The sequence below is a fragment of the Salvia hispanica genome, chromosome 4 (assembly GCF_023119035.1).
Source record: "Salvia hispanica cultivar TCC Black 2014 chromosome 4, UniMelb_Shisp_WGS_1.0, whole genome shotgun sequence".
In the NCBI taxonomy this organism is placed as follows: domain Eukaryota; kingdom Viridiplantae; phylum Streptophyta; class Magnoliopsida; order Lamiales; family Lamiaceae; genus Salvia; species Salvia hispanica.
The window spans coordinates 23,335,479-23,354,843 of NC_062968.1; the positions used below are offsets into that span (position 1 = coordinate 23,335,479).

At 35.7% G+C, this 19,365-nt stretch overlaps 4 protein-coding genes across 8 annotated transcripts; all 4 read left to right on the plus strand.

Annotated features, from left to right (window-relative positions):
* The first annotated feature begins 756 nt into the window (after window positions 1-756).
* Window positions 757-4,911, plus strand: LOC125222999 (mitogen-activated protein kinase kinase kinase 1-like). Of its 2 annotated transcripts, none has more exons than XR_007176645.1 (9): window positions 757-2,007; window positions 2,392-2,476; window positions 2,603-2,665; window positions 2,808-2,965; window positions 3,295-3,367; window positions 3,508-3,567; window positions 3,864-3,968; window positions 4,106-4,196; window positions 4,264-4,404. XR_007176645.1 is itself a non-coding variant. In XM_048125940.1 (9 exons), exons 1-8 carry the CDS (start codon window positions 1,040-1,042, stop codon window positions 4,459-4,461), a joined length of 1,710 nt encoding a protein of 569 aa, XP_047981897.1. In that variant the 5' UTR covers window positions 761-1,039; the 3' UTR covers window positions 4,462-4,469; window positions 4,676-4,911. The 2 variants fall into 2 exon arrangements, 1 of the variants encoding a protein (XP_047981897.1); XM_048125940.1 differs by lacking the exon at window positions 4,106-4,196 and adding an exon at window positions 4,676-4,911 and having other exon boundaries at window positions 761-2,007; window positions 4,264-4,469.
* A 1,635-nt stretch (window positions 4,912-6,546) lies between these two features.
* On the plus strand, window positions 6,547-10,019 carry LOC125185579. 4 transcript variants are annotated; one of them, XM_048082135.1, is made up of 3 exons: window positions 6,548-6,884; window positions 8,237-8,304; window positions 8,768-10,019. In XM_048082135.1, exon 3 carries the CDS (start codon window positions 8,802-8,804, stop codon window positions 9,771-9,773), a length of 972 nt encoding a protein of 323 aa, XP_047938092.1. In that variant the 5' UTR covers window positions 6,548-6,884; window positions 8,237-8,304; window positions 8,768-8,801; the 3' UTR covers window positions 9,774-10,019. The 4 variants fall into 4 exon arrangements, with proteins under 4 accessions (XP_047938094.1, XP_047938092.1, XP_047938091.1 ...); XM_048082137.1 differs by lacking the exon at window positions 8,237-8,304 and having other exon boundaries at window positions 6,547-6,884; window positions 8,772-10,019; XM_048082134.1 differs by lacking the exon at window positions 8,237-8,304 and having other exon boundaries at window positions 6,550-6,884.
* Window positions 10,020-11,652: 1,633 nt separating this feature from the next.
* On the plus strand, window positions 11,653-15,993 carry LOC125223366 (mitogen-activated protein kinase homolog MMK1-like). Its single transcript, XM_048126488.1, has 6 exons — window positions 11,653-11,920; window positions 11,999-12,128; window positions 13,894-14,031; window positions 14,848-15,180; window positions 15,344-15,524; window positions 15,606-15,993. Exons 1-6 carry the CDS (start codon window positions 11,706-11,708, stop codon window positions 15,779-15,781), a joined length of 1,173 nt encoding a protein of 390 aa, XP_047982445.1. The 5' UTR covers window positions 11,653-11,705; the 3' UTR covers window positions 15,782-15,993.
* Window positions 15,994-17,080: 1,087 nt separating this feature from the next.
* Window positions 17,081-17,703, plus strand: LOC125223534 (probable calcium-binding protein CML29). The gene has a single exon (XM_048126721.1). The coding sequence runs from the start codon at window positions 17,119-17,121 to the stop codon at window positions 17,575-17,577; it is 459 nt and encodes a 152-aa protein (XP_047982678.1). The 5' UTR covers window positions 17,081-17,118; the 3' UTR covers window positions 17,578-17,703.
* The last annotated feature ends 1,662 nt before the right edge of the window (window positions 17,704-19,365 follow it).

A 19,365-nucleotide genomic window follows, 5' to 3' on the forward strand; every position in this document is an offset into this window, starting at 1 on the left:
TTGAGCACCGCTGCGGATGTTCTAAAGTAGACATGTATTTTCAATTTTAATAGTGAGTCATCTCAGTTGAGAAAATTAAAAAGGAAATGATTTATTTTTTATTGGACGAAGAGAAAATACAATTGAATAATACTATATCCAATTATTTAGGATTCCCTTGAAATTATTTAGGAACAAAGATATATGTGAACACACGCAATAAACTAATGGAGACATTCAAATTAATTCAATTCATTGTCACTCAATATATACTGCATACGCAAAAAGTTTAAGTTGACCGTAACCAAAAGTCATAAATGTGAAAATGAATTTAAATTTATATTTTTATATTTTATTTGTATGTTTTTAGTCTGTCTCATACGAATATGTAATTTTTAAATTTGAAAAATCTTTTTTTCTCTAATCAGGTAGATATTGTTTTCCACTAATAATATACTTCATTGACTAGTTTTTTTTTTATTTTTCTATTTATTTATCAATTATGCATTAAAAACAATGTACAACTCAAAGTGTATATTATTATGGAATGTTATTATGGAACGGATAAAATAAGTATTTCTTAAATTAATACTATATGAGTAATGAGTTAAAAATATTTTTTTTAAACAAAAATGCTTACATAAATAAAAAGTGTATAAAACAAGCAGCCAAAAGTGTAATTTTGCTATTAATGAGAGAAATATAAGATGCCTTTTTTCCTCCGAATTAAATAACAAAACAAAAAGATAATTATTGACCAATTGAAGAGAATGAAAATTCAGATTGTACGTATACAAAAAAATCAGTTCTTTGATCCTTCGCTCTTCTCTCTGACACTCTGGCGCCGTTTTGCTTCTCTCTCTTCCCTCCCCTCGCCCTCTCCCTCTCCCTCTCACACACACACTGCTGATTTTGCTCGGAGCCCAAAAAGTAGCTGAATTCCACGAATTCCGCGCAATTATTGAAGATCACAGACGAGGAATTAAGTTCGAAATCGAATCCAATTCCTAGAAAAGAGCTGAGATTTCTGCTTCCCAATTGATGGATTTTGCTTCGGGTGATGAAAATGCATCGATTTCCGAAGCTCTTCTCCCATAGGCGCCCAGATTCCAGCTCCAGCCGCCGGCCGGCGAAGCCGAGGAGGCTTGAACGGAGCAACGCACTCAGGAATGTCACCTACGAGTTCTCTCCGTCTACTTCCGCTTCGTCGTCGCCGGAGGAGTCCCAGCGCGCGAGCTATTTGGATTCGTACGCCGCGAACACGACGAGCTTCCGCGTGGATGGGACCGAGGGCGGATTTGAGGTTATCTGCGAAGCCTTTGGGTTTTCTGGAATAGACGATTTCGCTATTTCGCCGGAGGAATATGAGGCCGTGAAGGTGGGGCCTTCTTCTTCTTCTTCCGGTAAGAAATTGGAGCCTTTGTATGGAGAAATTGAAGTTGATTGTGATGATGTTGTTCAATATTCTTATGGTGATGGTTATATTGGGGCTTTTGATGTGATTAATCGAAAGATGGAGGGTTTGTGTGTTGGAAATTTAGATAATAGTTATGGTAAGAAATTGGGGGAAAGTGGGGTATCGAAGAGGTTAGAGGATGGTGTAAATTATAGTGATAAGTTAAGAGTGAAATCGAAAGCAACTCGAATGAATGGTATTAAGGGGGCGCGGCCGACTATAGTGGTGCCCGATTGGGATACGAAGGCAGGTTTTATGCGGGAGAGTGATCCATGTATTCTAAAGTTTCAAAGCAGATTCTTTTCGAATAATGGAGAGACTGAGGGGGTTGGCCGGGATAGGACCGAGCAAGAGAAGGGTGCGAGGATAGGGGGGTTGACAATAGAAGAGAACCGGGCATTGTCGGAGTCATGCTCTTTCTCCTCAAATGAGGATGATTCCTCAAGTTCCATGACTGAGCCTTTGTCTAGCATTTCATCTCATGATAGATATGGGCACGTTATTCATGACTGGCAGAAGGGCGAGCTTTTGGGGCGTGGAACATTTGGATCTGTGTATGAAGGAATTGCGGAGTAAGTACATTATTTGAGTGTGCAGCTATTTGTTGCTTGTATTGTTGAATTTCTAGGATTTAGAGTGTATTGTCATGTTGTTAAATGTAGACTTTTGTATCTATTGACTGTAAAATTAGTTTGGGGCATAGTTTTGGGAGGATCTTGAAGTTGCTCTGAATTTACTTAGAAAGAAACCTAAATAATATTAGTGGTGAATTGTTAGTCTTTTGTTAGCAGAGAAGTAGTTGCAGAAGTGTTTTCTTGTAACAAGTCAGTATATTATCTCAACAATCTCTGCCCGTTTTATGACATAATAATAACTGCTGATAATTCGGAGCTTTGTAATATGTACTAAGACTGAATTTCGAGAAGAAAGTAATTTCATTATTTTATATGATGCAGTGGTGGATTCTTTTTTGCTGTAAAGGAAGTGTCTTTGCTTGATCACGGAGAGGACGGAAAGCAATGTGTCATCCAACTTGAACAGGTCTAGCAGTTTTGTAATGAAGCTTGTTTACTAACCATCTCTGTTTTTAAAACTAACCTATGAGGAAGTTACTTTTGTGTTCTGTTCCAACACTTCTAATCTTCTAATTCCTCTTAATCTGTTCAGGAAATTGCTCTTCTGAGTCAATTTGAACACGAGAACATTGTCCGGTATTATGGGACAGAGAAGGTACCACTTGTTGGAATATTTTTGTCCTTTCTTTCTCTTAATTTCATTTTAGATTCTCCACAGTATCATCATCTGCTTTCTTCTTTGCCCATCATTGTAAGTTATCCTAACTTCTAGTATTTTCCTGTTTTTGATAAAATAGAAGGGGTCGCATCTCTGTATTTTTCTTGAGCTGGTGACACAAGGCTCCCTTTTGAGACTTTACCAGAAATATGACCTTCGAGTTCCACAAGTGTCCAATTATACAAGGCAGATTCTACATGGTTTGAAGTATCTGCATGACAGAGATGTCATCCATAGGTGATGAACCTATACCTTTTGGGTGTTTAATCTTCAATTTCTTGTCATTACAGCATACACCTTTTTCCGCAACATTGTATTGCTTGCAGCATTAACCATATTCTTTGTGTAATTATCCTTAAATAACTTTTTCTTGTAAAATGCTGGAATCCAACCTAGTCCCATGACTTGCATCCGAGGAAGAAAGGCTTCACAATAATTATATTAAGACTACTTCCTATGTTAAGGGAGCTTAGCTTTATTAGATCGTAGGTTTTATTTATGGGTAACTTCTGTTAAACGGAGTTCTAATGTTCAATATTCTTATCTTTCTGTCTTGCATGTTGCAGAGATATAAAATGTGCAAATATATTGGTGCACACAAATGGTTTGGTTAAGCTTGCTGATTTTGGTCTTGCTAAGGTAATCTCTTATTTTCCCCTTATAAATATATATGCAGCGTATACGTTTATATGCACATTTTGCACAATGCTTCTCATGGCATGCAAATGGTTTGATAAATAATATCGTCATGTCTCTTTTGTGATTATTTAATTATGCAGGCTGCCAAGTTGAATGATGTGAAGTCTTGCAAGGGGACTGCATTTTGGATGGCTCCTGAGGTCTCTATTATACTCGTTTAGATATTGATTTGTTTGATATTTGGGTATTTACTTTGGGTGACGGCTTAAATAGATAATAAAAGTAACACAAAGTAAACACGCCGTTCAATATATCACCCAACGTAAACACTCCCTTATGAAATTTAGTGCAAGCATAATACTCATGGAGTGTCTAGTATTTCAAATTGATGAAATGTAAATCTGCTTAAGGATAGGAGGTTGTTGTGTCTTTCAGAACAGTAAATTGTATCGAAGGATATGCTACATCTACTTAATAGCATCTCGTGCTGCTGCAGGTTGTTCTGAGCAAGGGCTATGGGCTTGCAGCAGATATATGGAGTCTCGGATGTACAGTCTTGGAGATGTTGACCAGACGATTTCCTTATTTTGGTTTGGAATATGTAAGTGTTTTAGATTTTTTAAATGACTTGAAGGCTTCTTGCGTTGAGGTATTTTGTCAGTTGTGTGTGATTTACGATAGTTCTGAATGTATATCTCCGTCGAGTTTCTCATGATTGCCATCAACTGTCGAACTCAGTTTTATCACTCGTGAAGTTCATTTTTCCGTCTTCTTCTTGCTATCACGGAACACTATTGCGTTCGCATTTATATATGCACGGCGTTTCTTGGTATGGTTGTATTGATAATATCCCACTTACGAATTTAGATCTTGATAGTCATTCTCTCTGATGACAGATGACGGCTTTATTCCACATAGGACAGGGCGTGAGACCAGATGTCCCGAATACTCTTTCAAGTGATGCACGTGATTTCATACTTCAGTGCTTACAAGTCGACCCAACCTTACGCCCAACAGCTGCCCAGCTCCTAAACCACCCCTTTGTGAAGCAGCCACTTTCATCAACCTCTCACAGCGTTGGCTGGCAGTTTTGACAGTCGAGGTAAGCCTCACAACCGTTAGCTCATGCAATATACGAACGATGAATCCCTGTCTCCATCAATACCACAATACGAAATAATTGATGAATAACGATAAAACTACTACTAGAACACATGCTTCTCACTTCTAAACGAACTAAATGATCGTTTTTTATTTATTCCCGTCTTCTTTTTCTTCCTGTCACACGGTTCTTTCTTATTTCCGTAGGTTGATGGTGTTTACGTACCGAAAAACCCGAGGAATTCACATTATTTTGTGAATATAAGGCTCAAGAGTTTCCACTCTTTAATTATTTCAAGATTTTAAGATCTCTCCCTTCTCTTTCTCTGTATGTTGATTTCTGTGTAGTGTGGTAGTGTATGTGATTCTTGTAAGTAAGTGTAGATAATAGTAACTGTTAATGATGCTTCTTTTATTCTATAGATTTTCTTGGTTTTGTGAAATTTCTATTCATTTCAGTGACATTTGTTGATGCAGACAATTAGTCATATTATTTATTAATACATAGAAAGTGATTGAAAATTTCAATTCTTGAAATTTCTGACTACTTTCGTGGAAGTGTGGATGAAGAAGACCAGCATAATTGGTTGATTTTCATTCTGAATTTATTTGTAAATTCTTTGCCTCCATTTGACTTTGAAAGTTCAATCACTTACCTATTTGCTTAATATTACTCCTACATTGATTTTTATTAAGCATTATCTGCAGCGGTTGACCTTTTTTCAACATTAAAGACAATTTGAATCATCCAATCCATCATTTAAATCATTTTGCAAAATGGAAAAATGAATTAAATTGGTTGATTTGATTTTGGTTTACTGCTAATTTGAGTCATTGTAGTTCTCTCAATAACATGATTCTGATTTAAATTTGGGAAATTGGTCTCTAAAACCATAAACTTTGCCAAAAATTTGGTATTTCTCATGAACTTTGAAATTGGTATATAATATCATGAACTTTGCATTTTGTTTGGTATTTCCCAAACTCACTCACATAAGATATTTTCGTCAAAATCTTATTTAACTTAAGCAACCGTGATATGTTTTATAATATTTTAAACCACTTTTTAAGTTCATAACATATAAGATAAAAAGTCACGTTGAAAACCATGTAGATTTAATTGTGTCAAGTATGATTAAAAAGCCTCGTAAGTTAGTCAAATATAGTAATAAACATGCCGTGGGAAATACCAAACAAAATGTAAAGTTCGTGATATTATATACCAATTTCAAAGTTCATGGGAAATACCAAATTTTTGGCAAAGTTCATGGTTTTAGAGACCAATTTCCCTTTAAATTTCTACATAGATATATTATATATATATGTGTGTGTGGTAATTTTTTGTAGCACTATTATATCGAGTTTGTTAATATCGTTTTGAAAAATTTGGACATGTAAATAGTGGGTAAAATTATGTTACTTTGGGCTCAAGTTTGTTAAATTAATGCATGAAGAAACTAGAAAGGCTTTGGGCTCAAGAAATATTTTATACAGTACTAATGGAAAATATGGAAATGCTAATGTTTTTGTAAAAGATTCAAGATCCTTTCTTTAGTTGTTCCTTTTTCTCTTTTTTTTGAAACTTCGTAATTAAATATAATTGTTTCAATCAAAGGCATAAACTATCATATACTTGGACTAAACATTTCGAAATTTCACTATAAATATAATTAAGGGGATATTTGCTTTTAATTTCCCTTCTAACTTTTAAACTTGATTTCCAATTCCTTTTATAATACTCATATCTTTATTCTTTGTAATGATGTGTTGAGCTTTTGTGTACACGTTGAAGAATGATTTGATCTTATAAATTAGGCTAATTGCATTCTGAATATTTTATTGTGAGATTTACTTTATCTTTACGGCGCAACAAATACTTAATAGCTAATGTTGGCGATAATAAAAATTAAAATCTAGTTGGTGGAGAATAATAAAACAAACCCCCTCTTTTTTAATAACAATGAACCATTGGAAACAAAAAAATATCAAATTATAACGTACTTTTTATAAAAGAATTGATTTCAAATCACGGTTGGCCATCCTTCCGTCACTTCGTCTCCGTCGCAGAATCGGCGACATATCGCGGAATCGGCTTGTGCGCTCTTCATTGCAACGACATGCTAACTATAAGTATACCATGAATTCAAATTTACTTCACACCACAAAATCAGACCAATAATTAGTCACTAACATCTAAATCCAAATCAACCTATGCATATATAAATTTTATATTTATAATATTTAGATCTGCATTCCATTTTTATGAATTTTAATCAATTTGGTAAATCAATGCCATTTTAAATCTTCTTTGCTACATATTCGTGCTGAAATTCTATTCCCTCTCTCTTAGTGTAAAAAAAGCTTTGAAACTGTAACTTCTGCATCCATTTCTTCTACTGCGTCGGAGAAGATTCAGGTAAACTTCAATTTACGATTTACTTTTTCGTTTCCGATTTTTATACGAATTTATAAAATGGATAGTAGTTGAACTGAAAGAGGTGAAGCGGCGCTTATCCTGAATTTTTTTTCAATGGGCTGTTGTTGGTGGTGACTTTTTTCCCTCCTTGAAATTTATGAATATCTGCTCTACATATGCGTGCTGCTAAATCGGTGATGTGAGATTTGAGGGGATAACTTTTTTGTGGTCTTCTTCTTGCCGAATTCGTGAAAATGGAGTTACCTAGGGCTCGCTGATGAGTGATGAATAACGGCAGCTGAAAATAATTAGGTGTTTAAAATTAATCCAAAACGGTTTTTAGAGTGCGTAAATTAATGTTTTTTTGCCTATATTCGTCGATGAGCTTTGAGATTTAGGGTTTCTGGATGACAATGTTGCGATTCTGGTGACTTTTTTCATGAAGTGCACAGATGAACTTCAAATAAGTGAGCTACATTTATTAAATTTCAGTTTTTTCCGGAAGCTTTCTCGAAAATTAAGTTTTAGTAGTGGTAAATATATTAAATTGGTGCTGAAAACCCCAAATTCATGTGTGAAGGACTAGATTGCGTGTGTGTATTGGAACTTGGAAGTGTTTTTATGTTTATTTGGCATTTCCCCTGTACGAACCATAAAGATGTTTTCTTGCTGACATTCTTTTCTTGTTTTAATGATAACTATTTATGATTTGAACATGTTAGTTAAATGAGTGTTATTTTGGTCATATGTTGCGTGTGTGCATTGGAATCGTATGAAGAATTCATGAAGCTGTATATAGGCAATCATATGGCCGTTAATTGTGGTATTCTTTGTTCAGATTTCCAGTAAAATTTCAACAATCGAGTAACTTCATGACACTAGGGGTGTTACTTGATAACATGTTAGCAAAGACTGTAATCTTTTAAAGTCTTTTCATCTTTTGTTATATGTTTATATCAACTCTGGAAAATAGTCTTTGGAATGAAAGCTTGCAGATAGTGGATACAGAGGTTATGTACATATATACAGCTCTATTCTACTTGTAGGGTGCTGTTGCCTGCTTTAATATCTTATGCTTTGATTGGATACTATCTTGTTATGTTGCCTCTATATCGTTGTTGGGTCATATAATTGTATTACAGTTTACTGTGATCTTTATTATGGCACATTAATAGGACCAATGGCTTTTTCTTTAAAATCTCACAATTCAGAAGATGGAAAATTGATGATAGTTTGTGTTTTGCTAATATATGAGGAAATTTTCTCTTTCTATTGGTCTATATATTGTATCTTTTATTATTGCTGCTATGACTCACCAGGATAATTTTTTGAGTTGTGATTTATGAACAAAGATATCTTGGTATGATGATGCAAAGGCTAAAAGGAATCCAACAAATGGATCATCCCTATGTGTGCAGATGTAGGTCTTTTATGGATTTCGTTTTTTCTAGTCTGGCTGGAGTTGTATCTTGTTCAGTTCCGTTACTTAGGGGATAGATATATGAAAATCCACCCATTCCAGTGTTTAAAATCATTGTGGTCCCAATGACATTCTGTATGTTTTTCTGTGGTAGTTTTAGGTATTATTGTATGCCCAAATATGGTTGATATCTCTGAAACCATCATTGATTGATGAACTGGCATATATCATAGTCTTTTTGATTGATGAGTCGATGATTACTTAAATACGTTCATATTGTTGGAAAATCATGGGTCACCAAACAAGCTCTTTACAGTGACGTAGAAGATAATTGGAACTTTTTACTATTTCTTAATGAAAATAACAATAAAAGGGTGATGCTGATTGATATATGTGTTGCTCACAAAAGCTTTTTCCTTTCGGGTTTCTGTTTATTTATCATTGTATGTTTCTTGGTGGTCAGGCAGGGGTGTGATACGGGTGGTCTAATTGTTTAAATGGCAAAATCCAAGAAGATGCGGTCGGAAGTTGGCTCCCACGGCCATGGAGCTATCCTGCATAAGTTATCATCTCGGCGTAAGAAGGCTTGTGGAGACACGCACCATGAAAAGCTACAACCGAGTGCATCAGAAAAAAAAGAGTGGGACATCGCTGTATGTTCCATCTGCTTAGAGTCTCCTCACAATGCGGTCCTCCTACTTTGTTCCTCGTATGAAAAGGGTTGCCGTCCCTATATGTGCGCTACGAGCAACCGATACTCCAACTGTCTTGAGCAGTACAGTAAGGCCTCTGCCAAGGCAACCTCGAACCCCGAAACACAATCCTGGCAAGGGTCAATTGCTAGTTTAAATTTCTCAGAAGAATCCGGTTGTCCCGATATGAAGAGTAAATTATCCGAGCTTCTGTGCCCACTTTGTCGTTCGGAGGTGAAAGGTTGGACTGTTCTGGAGCCTGCTCGCCGGTACCTGAATTCCAAGAAACGAGCCTGCGCACAAGAGAAATGCTCGTTTGTTGGAACTTACAAGGAGATCAAGAAACATGTAAAGGTGGAGCACCCAAAGGCATGCCCCCGGGACGTAGATCCTTCGCTGGCGGAGAAGTGGAAAAAGCTCGAGAGGGAGCAAGATCTAAGCGACGTGTTCAGTACAATCAGAGCTAGTATGCCTGGAGCTGTCGTCTTCGGCGACTATGTGATAGAGGGGAACCACGGCTTCTCCGGTGGCGGCGACGATGATGACGGGCTCTTCGACGGCACATTCTTCAGGTTTCCAACTCGCGGTGGTGGTGGGTGGAACGACTCCCCATTCGCTCCCGAGGGCGATTACGACCCTCTCGGCGAGGGGTTCTTCCGCAGGCTACAGGCTAGACTTGCCTCAAGAACCACCGGCCGTAACATCTCCCGGATCGTGCGTCCACACGCCCGCCTCTTGTTCACGAGGCAGGCGAGGAGGTCGAGAGACCGCAGGTAAGCTCAGCTCGGCTCGGACATCAAACTCCGACCGTTTTGAGATTGTTTTAAAATTATAATCTGGGCACAGCTATGCCTTGGGGGATTTGCTTTATGTTGAGCAAAATTTGACAATTTAGATCCCGAAATAGTTAGCACAGGATTTGTCATAAAATAAGAAACACACGCACAACTTTTTTGATCAATGTTGGTGCTGTTGCTCCTCATTTGTACTGTACTACTTTCTACTCCATTTTTCTTGCCTTTACTCTCTTGCAGTTTGAGTTTTCTCTTGTGCTTCTTGTGTGTGTGTGTGTGTGTGTTTCAACAGTTTTTTTCATTATTTTTTACTGATTTTCCATGTTTTTTTTCAAGCTTAACCGCCCAATACGGTTCCAAAAGTTTTAAAATTGAAACCAGGCTACGGGATGTGATCAAATGCAAATCGTAAAAATTGTACAAACTCTAAACTATGATCTGGATCGTTAGAAAATGTCAATGATAAAATAATAGTAGAAGTAACAAAAAATGTCAACACAATGTCAACGGTTGATGTTGTATTGAAATTGTGTTGATATTTTTTGTTGTTGTTATTTTGTCATCTGTTGACATTTTTTAACGGTCTAGATCATAGTTTGGAGTTTGTATAATATTAACAATTTGCATTTTATCATTAACCACCGAACTAGTACAAATAAATGTAGAATTAAGATATGCTGGTTTAGGTTCATGTTCAGTTCGTGCGAGACCATTACAATGTTCCAATCATGCATGAAATGAGTAGGATACTTATAATTTTGTTTGTGCATTTAATTTTAATTATCAATAATTTTAGTTATACTTATTAAAATTTTAATGGTTTAGGATTTAAGTGTAATTTATCCAAAAAAATGAATGAGCTTAGGACTATTATTCAACTATTTGGGTACTTGCATTGGTTGAAATAAGTGGGAATCAACATCAAACACTTGATTATTTGGAGCTTCATAGGTCATAGACTTCCTTTAATTATAACCCTAACACACTTTAGCCTTAATTATGGATTAAAACCTCTAATAATTCGCTCTTTGATTCAAACAACTAATTATGAATTCAGATACCTGTAACATCGTCTTAAACTGAAATTCACATCTTATTTCATGTTAAAATTTGTCATATTTCACTAACACGTTGTGTAACATCATCTTAAATTTTGTACTATGTTATATGTGTATTTAAACAGATTAATAAATAAATAGATAATGTTGACATTGAAATAAAGAACATAGATATTAAAAAATAAACGAAACATATAGGGGTAATAACTATTTACTTCACAAAATTTGATCAAATTCTTCATAACGTTTGAATACAAAATATTAAATTATAAAGTTTCATTTTTTTTTCTCGATTATATAGAAAACGACGTTCTAGAAACAGCATTGTTCATTTAAACAAGTTTTTTTTTTATTACTTAGAGTTAAATAACTTTATATTGAATATCATTGAATATGTCATTTTGTGATGCTTGAAATTTCGTGATTGTTAGAGTAGAAAGAAAAAATAGTTGAATGAAAGAGCAATTTTCCCTGAATAAAATTAAATTAAATTTTATGAACAAATCAAAATGAAAAAAATAAAACTATAAATAGAAGAAAGAGACTATACAAAATAAAATAATGTTGACATAAAAAAATATACTCTCATCTGTTAAGATTATTTGAGTTTTCAAGTTGCTCGAATATTTTTTTATAATAAAAAATGTATTCCTTCTTATCCCACTTCATTGTATATTTGCATAATCATTAATTACAATTTTCCCAAATTTGATGACCTAAAAATCTAGGGATGAAAAAAATACTATACATACACATTTTATATTTCTACTTGAACAGCATACATACATTTTCTTGTTTCCCTTTTTCAGTAGCATCTTTTTTTTTTCCTCTTCAGCAACTGACAATACACTCACAAAATGGTGGACGGAAATCACCCGGCCGACGACGAGATGTCTGAGGCGGAGCCGCAGCAGCATCCTCCGCCGGCACCGACGCCAGATCAAATTCCCGCGGCGCTCAGCCACGGCGGCCGCTTCATCCAGTACAACATCTTCGGCAACGTCTTCGAGGTCACCTCCAGATACAAACCCCCAATCATGCCAATCGGAAAAGGCGCATACGGCATCGTTTGGTAACCTTGAATCCTCGATTCTTGTGACAAGCAGCTGAGATTAATTTTGTTTTGATTTTGATTTTGTGTTTTTGGTAGCTCGGCTGTGAATTCGGAGACGGGTGAGCATGTTGCTATTAAGAAGATAGCGAATGCTTTCGATAATAAAATCGATGCGAAGAGGACTCTCCGTGAGATCAAGCTTCTGCGTCACATGGATCATGAAAATGTTAGTGCTTTTTTTTCATTTTTTTATATTGTAATTGTTACTTTTCTATGAGTTTTATTTGATTTCTGATTGATATGAGCTGTGGAAGCTGGTTTACAAGGTACATTTTGTGTTTGATTTATGATTTGGGTGATTCTGCTACTGATTCGATTTATGAGTTTGATTCAGTGGCTGGTGATTATTTTTAGGTTTTCCTTTTTTTGAAAGGTTAAGAGTTGGTTTTGTTTCCAGAAAGGAACATGATTTCATTCTAATTTGTGTTCAGTAACTATGCATAGCTTTCCTAATTTGATGGCTATGGATCTGTGGTTAGCACAAGAAGACAAGTTTTTTTTTCTTTTAATGTGTGAAAAAATTGGAATATGAACCATAAATGTAAGTTTTATATCTCTATAGTAAGTTTTTGGCATTTTTTTTGATTCATGATGAGAGATACAGTTAAGTTTTAGTGTCCTTTTATGAAAGACTAGCCCTTTTTAGTAACTCTTTACCCCTTTGTTTTCTCTCTGTATAGATTTGTGCAATTATGATATGATGATCTTATTTCAAATGTGGGAATTCATTAGGCATGGTAGTTTATTTGTTACTGTTGTTGTTCACATGGAGGGAAAGGCGGTGGTACCGAAAGCGTTCGATCAGCGTGATAATAATGGTGGAGTGTGAGAAGACTATTTTTCTAAACTACCAACTGTTAGTAAATTTAGTGTATCTTGCAGTTGGAGTTATTCTTTTTACCAACATAATTTTCTTTTCCTATAGCAATTATTTCCACTTGTCCTGGTATTTATTGAACTTTTCCTTTTAAAAGTTATTCGAGGGTTTGACATAAGGCCATAAGGGAAGGATATGTGGCTTTTTACGTTCTTGTGCATGTTTACTGATGTGCTGCTTCGATTGAGCCATGTATTACTATTGTTTTCTTATAATAGTATTTACTGTTTAATAAGGAACTTAAGAGAGTTACATCAGAAATAACCAATCTTATTTGAAATTAGGGTATTCGGCTCAGTAAATTAATTCCAACAAAAGACCTTGTGCATTAAGTATTATCCTTATCCATATTTTCCACTTGTATACTCCTTAGAGCTTACTTTCTCTATGTCTTCTTGTTACCTCAAAATGACCCTTCGGGGAAAGGCTCGAGCTTTTACATTTACAGTCTGATTAGCCCTGAACTAAACCCTTAAAAAGCAAAATTTGCTAGCGAATAAAAAATCGCAGAAATAATTAACGTAATCTTGTTTGAGTATGCCATTAAATATGAGGTTTCTATTACCTCGGGCAAATTTGTCACACATATACTGTTAATGCTGCCGTATTAGTTGCCATGATGGCATGTTATCCAACAACATCATGCCTACTGATTCTTCTAAAATTTTTTGACTTCCTTGGATGGTATCTGCCTTCTAGAGAAATCCCAATTCTTTTCATTCATTGGGTTGTCATGTAACTACTTGTTCTACTTTAGCTTCTTCAAAAGGAAACTACAGTTATCTATTACCATTGCTGAACATCTCTTGGTGTTCGCAAAGTCCTTTTGATCCTCACTTTGTGCAACATGTCTTCCTATCACTTAACTGTTTTGTCTATCCACTTTTTGTCGTTTAGTGGCAGACTTTAAATCGCTAAGCTATTTGGCAACTTCTATCTATCATACTTTCACGTGCCTAATTTTATCTGTTAATACATTTAATAAAGGTATCGTGTATTTTGTTGCCACGATTTCATTCATTTAATGATAGAATGAAATTCTTGTATGGTGCAGATTATTTCAATCAGAGATGTAATTCCACCGCCACAAAGGGAAGTGTTTAACGATGTTTACATTGCATATGAGCTTATGGATACTGACCTCCATCAAATTATCCGGTCTAATCAACCTTTGTCGGAGGAGCATTGTCAGGTTCGATTTTAGCATTATTCATGCCATGATTGGCTGTTTTACTGGATCTTTATTTTCCTCATTTAGCCATACAATTTATTGACATGGCGCCAATTTTTGTCTTATTTATGATGCAATCGGTTAACAAGGCAGCACGAATTTAACTTTCTTTAGACTACTTTTATCTACTCGTTGGCTTGACCTTAGCTAGACTGATATGGAAGGGTACTTTTAATTTACTTAATCTAGACATCTAATTGGACCAAAAAGTGTGAATAATCTTGAGTTTGATTACAATTATAGAAGATTCTCATTTTCTTACTGATTTCGGAGCCTTTTCCAAAGTTTCTTCTTTAAGAGATCAACCTCAACTTGACACACTGTGACAAAAGATAAATAAGGTTCCTCCGTCTTGTTCTCTCTGGTAGTTAGGTGAGCATACATACCAAAATTGCTAGAAAATCTCTCTCCCTCTGATGTGTTTGTTTGTTTATGTTATTATAATCCTCCCTCAAATGGGTGGAAAATATTTCACATTCACCTACCACTTTCCAGTTCATGAATTTTCCTTTTTTCTATCAAATTATGGTTGGTCTTCTCATAATCATCTTGCAGTTCATAATTTTTTGCACTTAAAAAAAGACCGAAGATTTTAATGTGTGTGTGTGTGTGTGTAAATAATTTTGTGTATGAGCATTTTCTTATACTTAATCCAAGATGTAATCTTTGTTTACATTTTGTGTTTATCAATTTCGCACTTACTTTTCTTTAGAAAAAGTTTCTGCATTCATTGTTATAAATTTGATGGCAAAATTACTCATATTGTCATTTTTGCAGTATTTTTTGTATCAAATCCTCCGAGGCCTGAAATACATACATTCAGCAAATGTCCTACACCGGGATTTGAAGCCAAGCAATCTTCTTCTGAATGCAAATTGTGACCTAAAGATCTGTGATTTTGGACTGGCACGAGTCACATCTGAAACTGATTTTATGACTGAATATGTCGTCACAAGGTGGTATCGGCCGCCAGAACTTTTGTTAAATTCATCCGATTACACTGCAGCTATCGATATATGGTCAGTCGGGTGCATATTTATGGAATTGATGGACCGGAAACCACTGTTTCCTGGTAGAGATCACGTGCACCAGTTACGCCTGCTCATAGAGGTATCTCTCTGTGTATCTATCATCTAGTTTCAGATAAAGTCAAATTTACTTCAGTCGTTGTTTTCAACTACCGATGCTTGCTTATCGCTGTTTTCACAATGTATTCATAAATTCGTTTCAATCTAATTACTGATCTTTAGTGTGACTACTTGCTTGCTTGCAGCTGATTGGTACACCAACAGAGGCTGAGCTAGGTCTCTTGAATGAAAATGCAAAACGATACATCAGGCAACTCCCTCATTATCGTCGACAGTCATTCACCGAAAAGTTCCCTCAGGTGCACCCTCTTGCTGTTGATCTCGTCGAGAAGATGCTGACATTTGATCCCAGGCAACGGCTCACAGGTTAGAATCATCACTTTCCTATAATCTACGCGTCCATGGATCCTTCATCTGATCTGTTTCTTGTCTGTCGTGGCTTTCCAGTCGAAGGCGCATTGGCCCACCCATACCTGAACTCGCTCCACGACATCAGCGACGAGCCCACTTGCTCGGTCCCTTTCAGCTTCGACTTCGAGCAGCATGCTCTCACGGAGGATCAGATGAGGGAGCTGATCTACCAGGAGGCGCTCGCGTTCAATCCGGATTATCGGCGCATGTGAGGAATCTGCTGTCCTGAGATTCTCTGTTGAAGTAATGAATGTTGTATGTGTTTTTGCTATTTATTTAAGTATCTGTGGTGTAGTGTACATTATCGTCCATCCCAAACATGGATGGCTTCCATTTTTAGAAATATATAACGATGACATAAAACTACCATTTGATGTACTGCTTCAGACATTAATAAACTGATCGTGAGTTGCTTTTCTTTCTACCTTCCTTGCTAATATCAGTCTTTTTTCGACAGTTGTTATTTGACTTTTCAATAGATGTTAAACCGTAATTCTATTATTGAAATAGCACATTCATCGTAATTCAGTAATCATTGTATTATGTGTAATGTATTTTAATTTTTGAACTTTTGTAATTTTTTCAATCGATGCAGCATATATATAATGTGTAAATGTGTAATAATAACTCTCAAAATTTCATCATTCTTAGTTTCTAACACAAAAATGAAAACTTTTTATAAAATGGAAAGACGCATGCAAAATTTTCGGCTATAATAATCCACAGAAGAAATAATTCTTGTCGAATAAAATTTAAAGGTTGCAATGAAAATGAAATCGAAGATGACAAATTCAAACGGAAAACTACATGCCAATCTAATTATAAATTTATAAATTTGGTAAATACTAATGTAAAACAATTGCATCATTTATATCCTTGAATGAAACAAAAAAGAAAACTAAATTAACATGTCAATTAGCTCAAATTTGTTGTCAATACACTGATTTTTAAATTAGTACTTCCACCGTCCGCCATTAGACATTTTATTTTTTATCAGCTCTAGATTTAAGAAATTGTTTCACTTTGTAAAAGAAAATAGTAAAAAAAATTAGTAGAACATCGGTCATATTTAGATTATTATATATTACTTTTATAATAAAATATTAGTAAGGTGAAGCAGTGGAATATATGATCATGAAATGGGATAATTAGTGATGAAGGGATGAAAAAAGAAAAATAAGGTATTTAACAAGAGATGGAGTAATAGAATAAATGAGAATGGTTGTGATGGTAGCAGAGATAGAGTTGACATGGATAGTCGAACTAATGAATGCGGAATTTTACAACACTCGGTGTACCCAGATAATCCAACCCCACCTCCAGGCTCCATCCGTCACTCACTCTAAAGCTCATAGTACAATCTATAGTGGGCCCACCAGAATCCTATACCCTCTCCACTAAATTAGGAATAGAGATATCCAAAGCATAAGCATCTATGCTACAACTACCTCAATTAAAGTTGCCCCATATATTCATTTATTCCCCTCTCTCTCCCTCCTATAAATAAACCCTAAACCCTGAACCAAAATCCCCATCCCAAAACCACACCATGTCTCATGAGCCAACTCCCACCCCGGTCGACGTCGACGCTCTCAACCACATCCTCGGCGTCATCGAGGCCTTCCGCGCCTTCGACTCCGACAACGACGGCTCGATCAACGCGCAGGAGCTCGGCGGGATCATGGCCTCGCTCGGGTACAACGTCACCGAGCGCGAGGTACAATCCCTCATGCACGGCGACGGGCAGCTGAGCCTGGCCGAGTTCGTCGAGATGAACACGCACAGCCTCCAATTGAGCGGCCTCGGACCGCTCAAGGCGGCCATCCGAGGCCTCAACCTGCAGGAGAACGACGTCGTGACGGCGGAGGAGCTCCACCGAGGCGTTTGTGAGTTGGGGGTGGAGCTGTCGCTGGATGATTGTAGGGAGATTGTGGGAGCGATGGATGGGGATGGAGATGGTGCTGTGAGTGTGGAGGACCTTAATCTTATTGTTCATTCTCTTGTTTAGGTTTTTCATTTTTGGTTGTTGTGATCAAGGAAATTTATAACTAGTGTGAGAGGCATAGCTTTATTTATGTGTGTCACGTTCATCATATATGTGTTTATTAAATTTGGTTCCATTTTTTTTTCGGTTTCTCGATTCGGTTTTGTTTTTGTTTTATTATCTTTGGGTTTTTTGGTTCGGTTCGATTTTTGTTATGTATATTAAAAAGTATATTGTTATTTTGAAATTGAGGTAATCAATAAAAATAAGTGTGGTAATTTTTAATTTAACTGTCAAATACTCCCTCCGTCCCAAGGTATTAGACCAACTTTCCTTTTTGGGATGTCCCAACATATTAGACTCGTTTCCTTTTTTAGCAAAAAGTATCTATCTTATTTTATTCTCCACCAATGATTTTTTCCTCTTTGAATCATAATTCAACTAAAAATGCTCGAGTTATTTTAATCTGTAACTTCCGCGAAATCGGAATAGTTCGCTTCATTGGTATACTACTACATTAGGATGAAATCGAAGCGGGTTCGACTATTTCTTATTGATTCCTGTCAAAAAGGAACAATTGGAATGGAATAGAAAGCCCATCATTTTTTTTGCAAATCAATCTATTTTTATGTTATTTTGTACTGTACAATTCTTTTCTTTGTGGGATCATTTTCCTACGAGAGGGAATCAGAAGAATTAGAAAATGGATACTTATAGAAAATAGTACTCCCTCCGTGCCAAGATAAGCGAGGCATATTCCTTTTTGAAATGTTCCACTGGAGGAATATTAATTCTCATTCTGGATGGATTTTTGGTTTTTTTTTTCAATTTTTGTGCAAGTTTAAGTTTTCAGACTTCAAGTTTAAGTTTTTTTGTTTTTGGTAAAAAAAGCAAGCTAAACATGAGTTGATAATAAACTAACGACAATATGAAATGGCTAATCTATCATGAAGGAGCCTAATGGTGTAATAAGAAATGCAAGCATCCCCGAGAAAAGCTGTAGGCATAGTGTAATAAGAAGTCCGTCGCAAAATTCCTCTCACAATGCACATGATGTACTATTGCTAAGTCAAACTCTGAGATTAATTTACAAATCATTCCCACTACAGCCTTGCAACAAGTTTTAAGTTTTCTTATAATTCAATTCGGATCAATTTGGGGGAAAAATCGACTCGAAAACCGAATAGCCATCCATGATGATGATTGTATCTTAAGATACCCACTAGGCCCACTAGGCAGCTGCGTTTCTATCAACATGGGCCGTGCTATTTATATAACGAGCAGGCCCAAATTTAGCTTTGGTGGATTACTCGGCCCATCATTTGTAAGTTCAACTATGTAAATGATAAATAAATATATAAATCCAAGGACACAAATGATGATTCGTGCTACATATATATGTGTGCGATATTGACTCAACGTAACAACATTCTAAACCTTCACTAATTACACATTAACATTTTGATATCCACCGTTTAGATAATTGTACAAAAATATCTTTAAAAAGGGGGAAATTTGATTTCTCGAGAAAAAGAAGTGACTGAAGACGTTTTTGTGACAATCTAATTAAGTTCTAAACGTCAAAATTATACAATTAAAACATTTTAGACATTTTGAAATATGTCTTCAAATTGGATCAATATCCTATAATTTTTAATTAAATTGATAAATAAATATGGAATGTGCTCAAAACAAAAAAAAATGAGAATGTGAGTTGGTCAAAAGCATGTATATTCAAGATCTAACAACACACAAAGTTTGTATTGGATAAATTTCATAAAGAATCAATTTTGAATTTTAGAACCATATATG

Coding starts and splice junctions, on each gene's coding strand:
- LOC125222999 (XM_048125940.1), top strand. CDS start 1,040: ATGAAAATGCATCGATTTCCGAAGCTCTTCTCCCATAGGCGCCCAGAT. Junction 3,368..3,507: donor CTGATTTTGGTCTTGCTAAG/GTAATCTCTTAT, acceptor TTAATTATGCAG/GCTGCCAAGTTGAATGATGT. Junction 3,969..4,263: donor CTTATTTTGGTTTGGAATAT/GTAAGTGTTTTA, acceptor CTCTGATGACAG/ATGACGGCTTTATTCCACAT.
- LOC125185579 (XM_048082137.1), top strand. CDS start 8,802: ATGGCAAAATCCAAGAAGATGCGGTCGGAAGTTGGCTCCCACGGCCAT.
- LOC125223366 (XM_048126488.1), top strand. CDS start 11,706: ATGGTGGACGGAAATCACCCGGCCGACGACGAGATGTCTGAGGCGGAG. Junction 12,129..13,893: donor GTCACATGGATCATGAAAAT/GTTAGTGCTTTT, acceptor TGTATGGTGCAG/ATTATTTCAATCAGAGATGT. Junction 15,525..15,605: donor TCCCAGGCAACGGCTCACAG/GTTAGAATCATC, acceptor GTGGCTTTCCAG/TCGAAGGCGCATTGGCCCAC.
- LOC125223534 (XM_048126721.1), top strand. CDS start 17,119: ATGTCTCATGAGCCAACTCCCACCCCGGTCGACGTCGACGCTCTCAAC.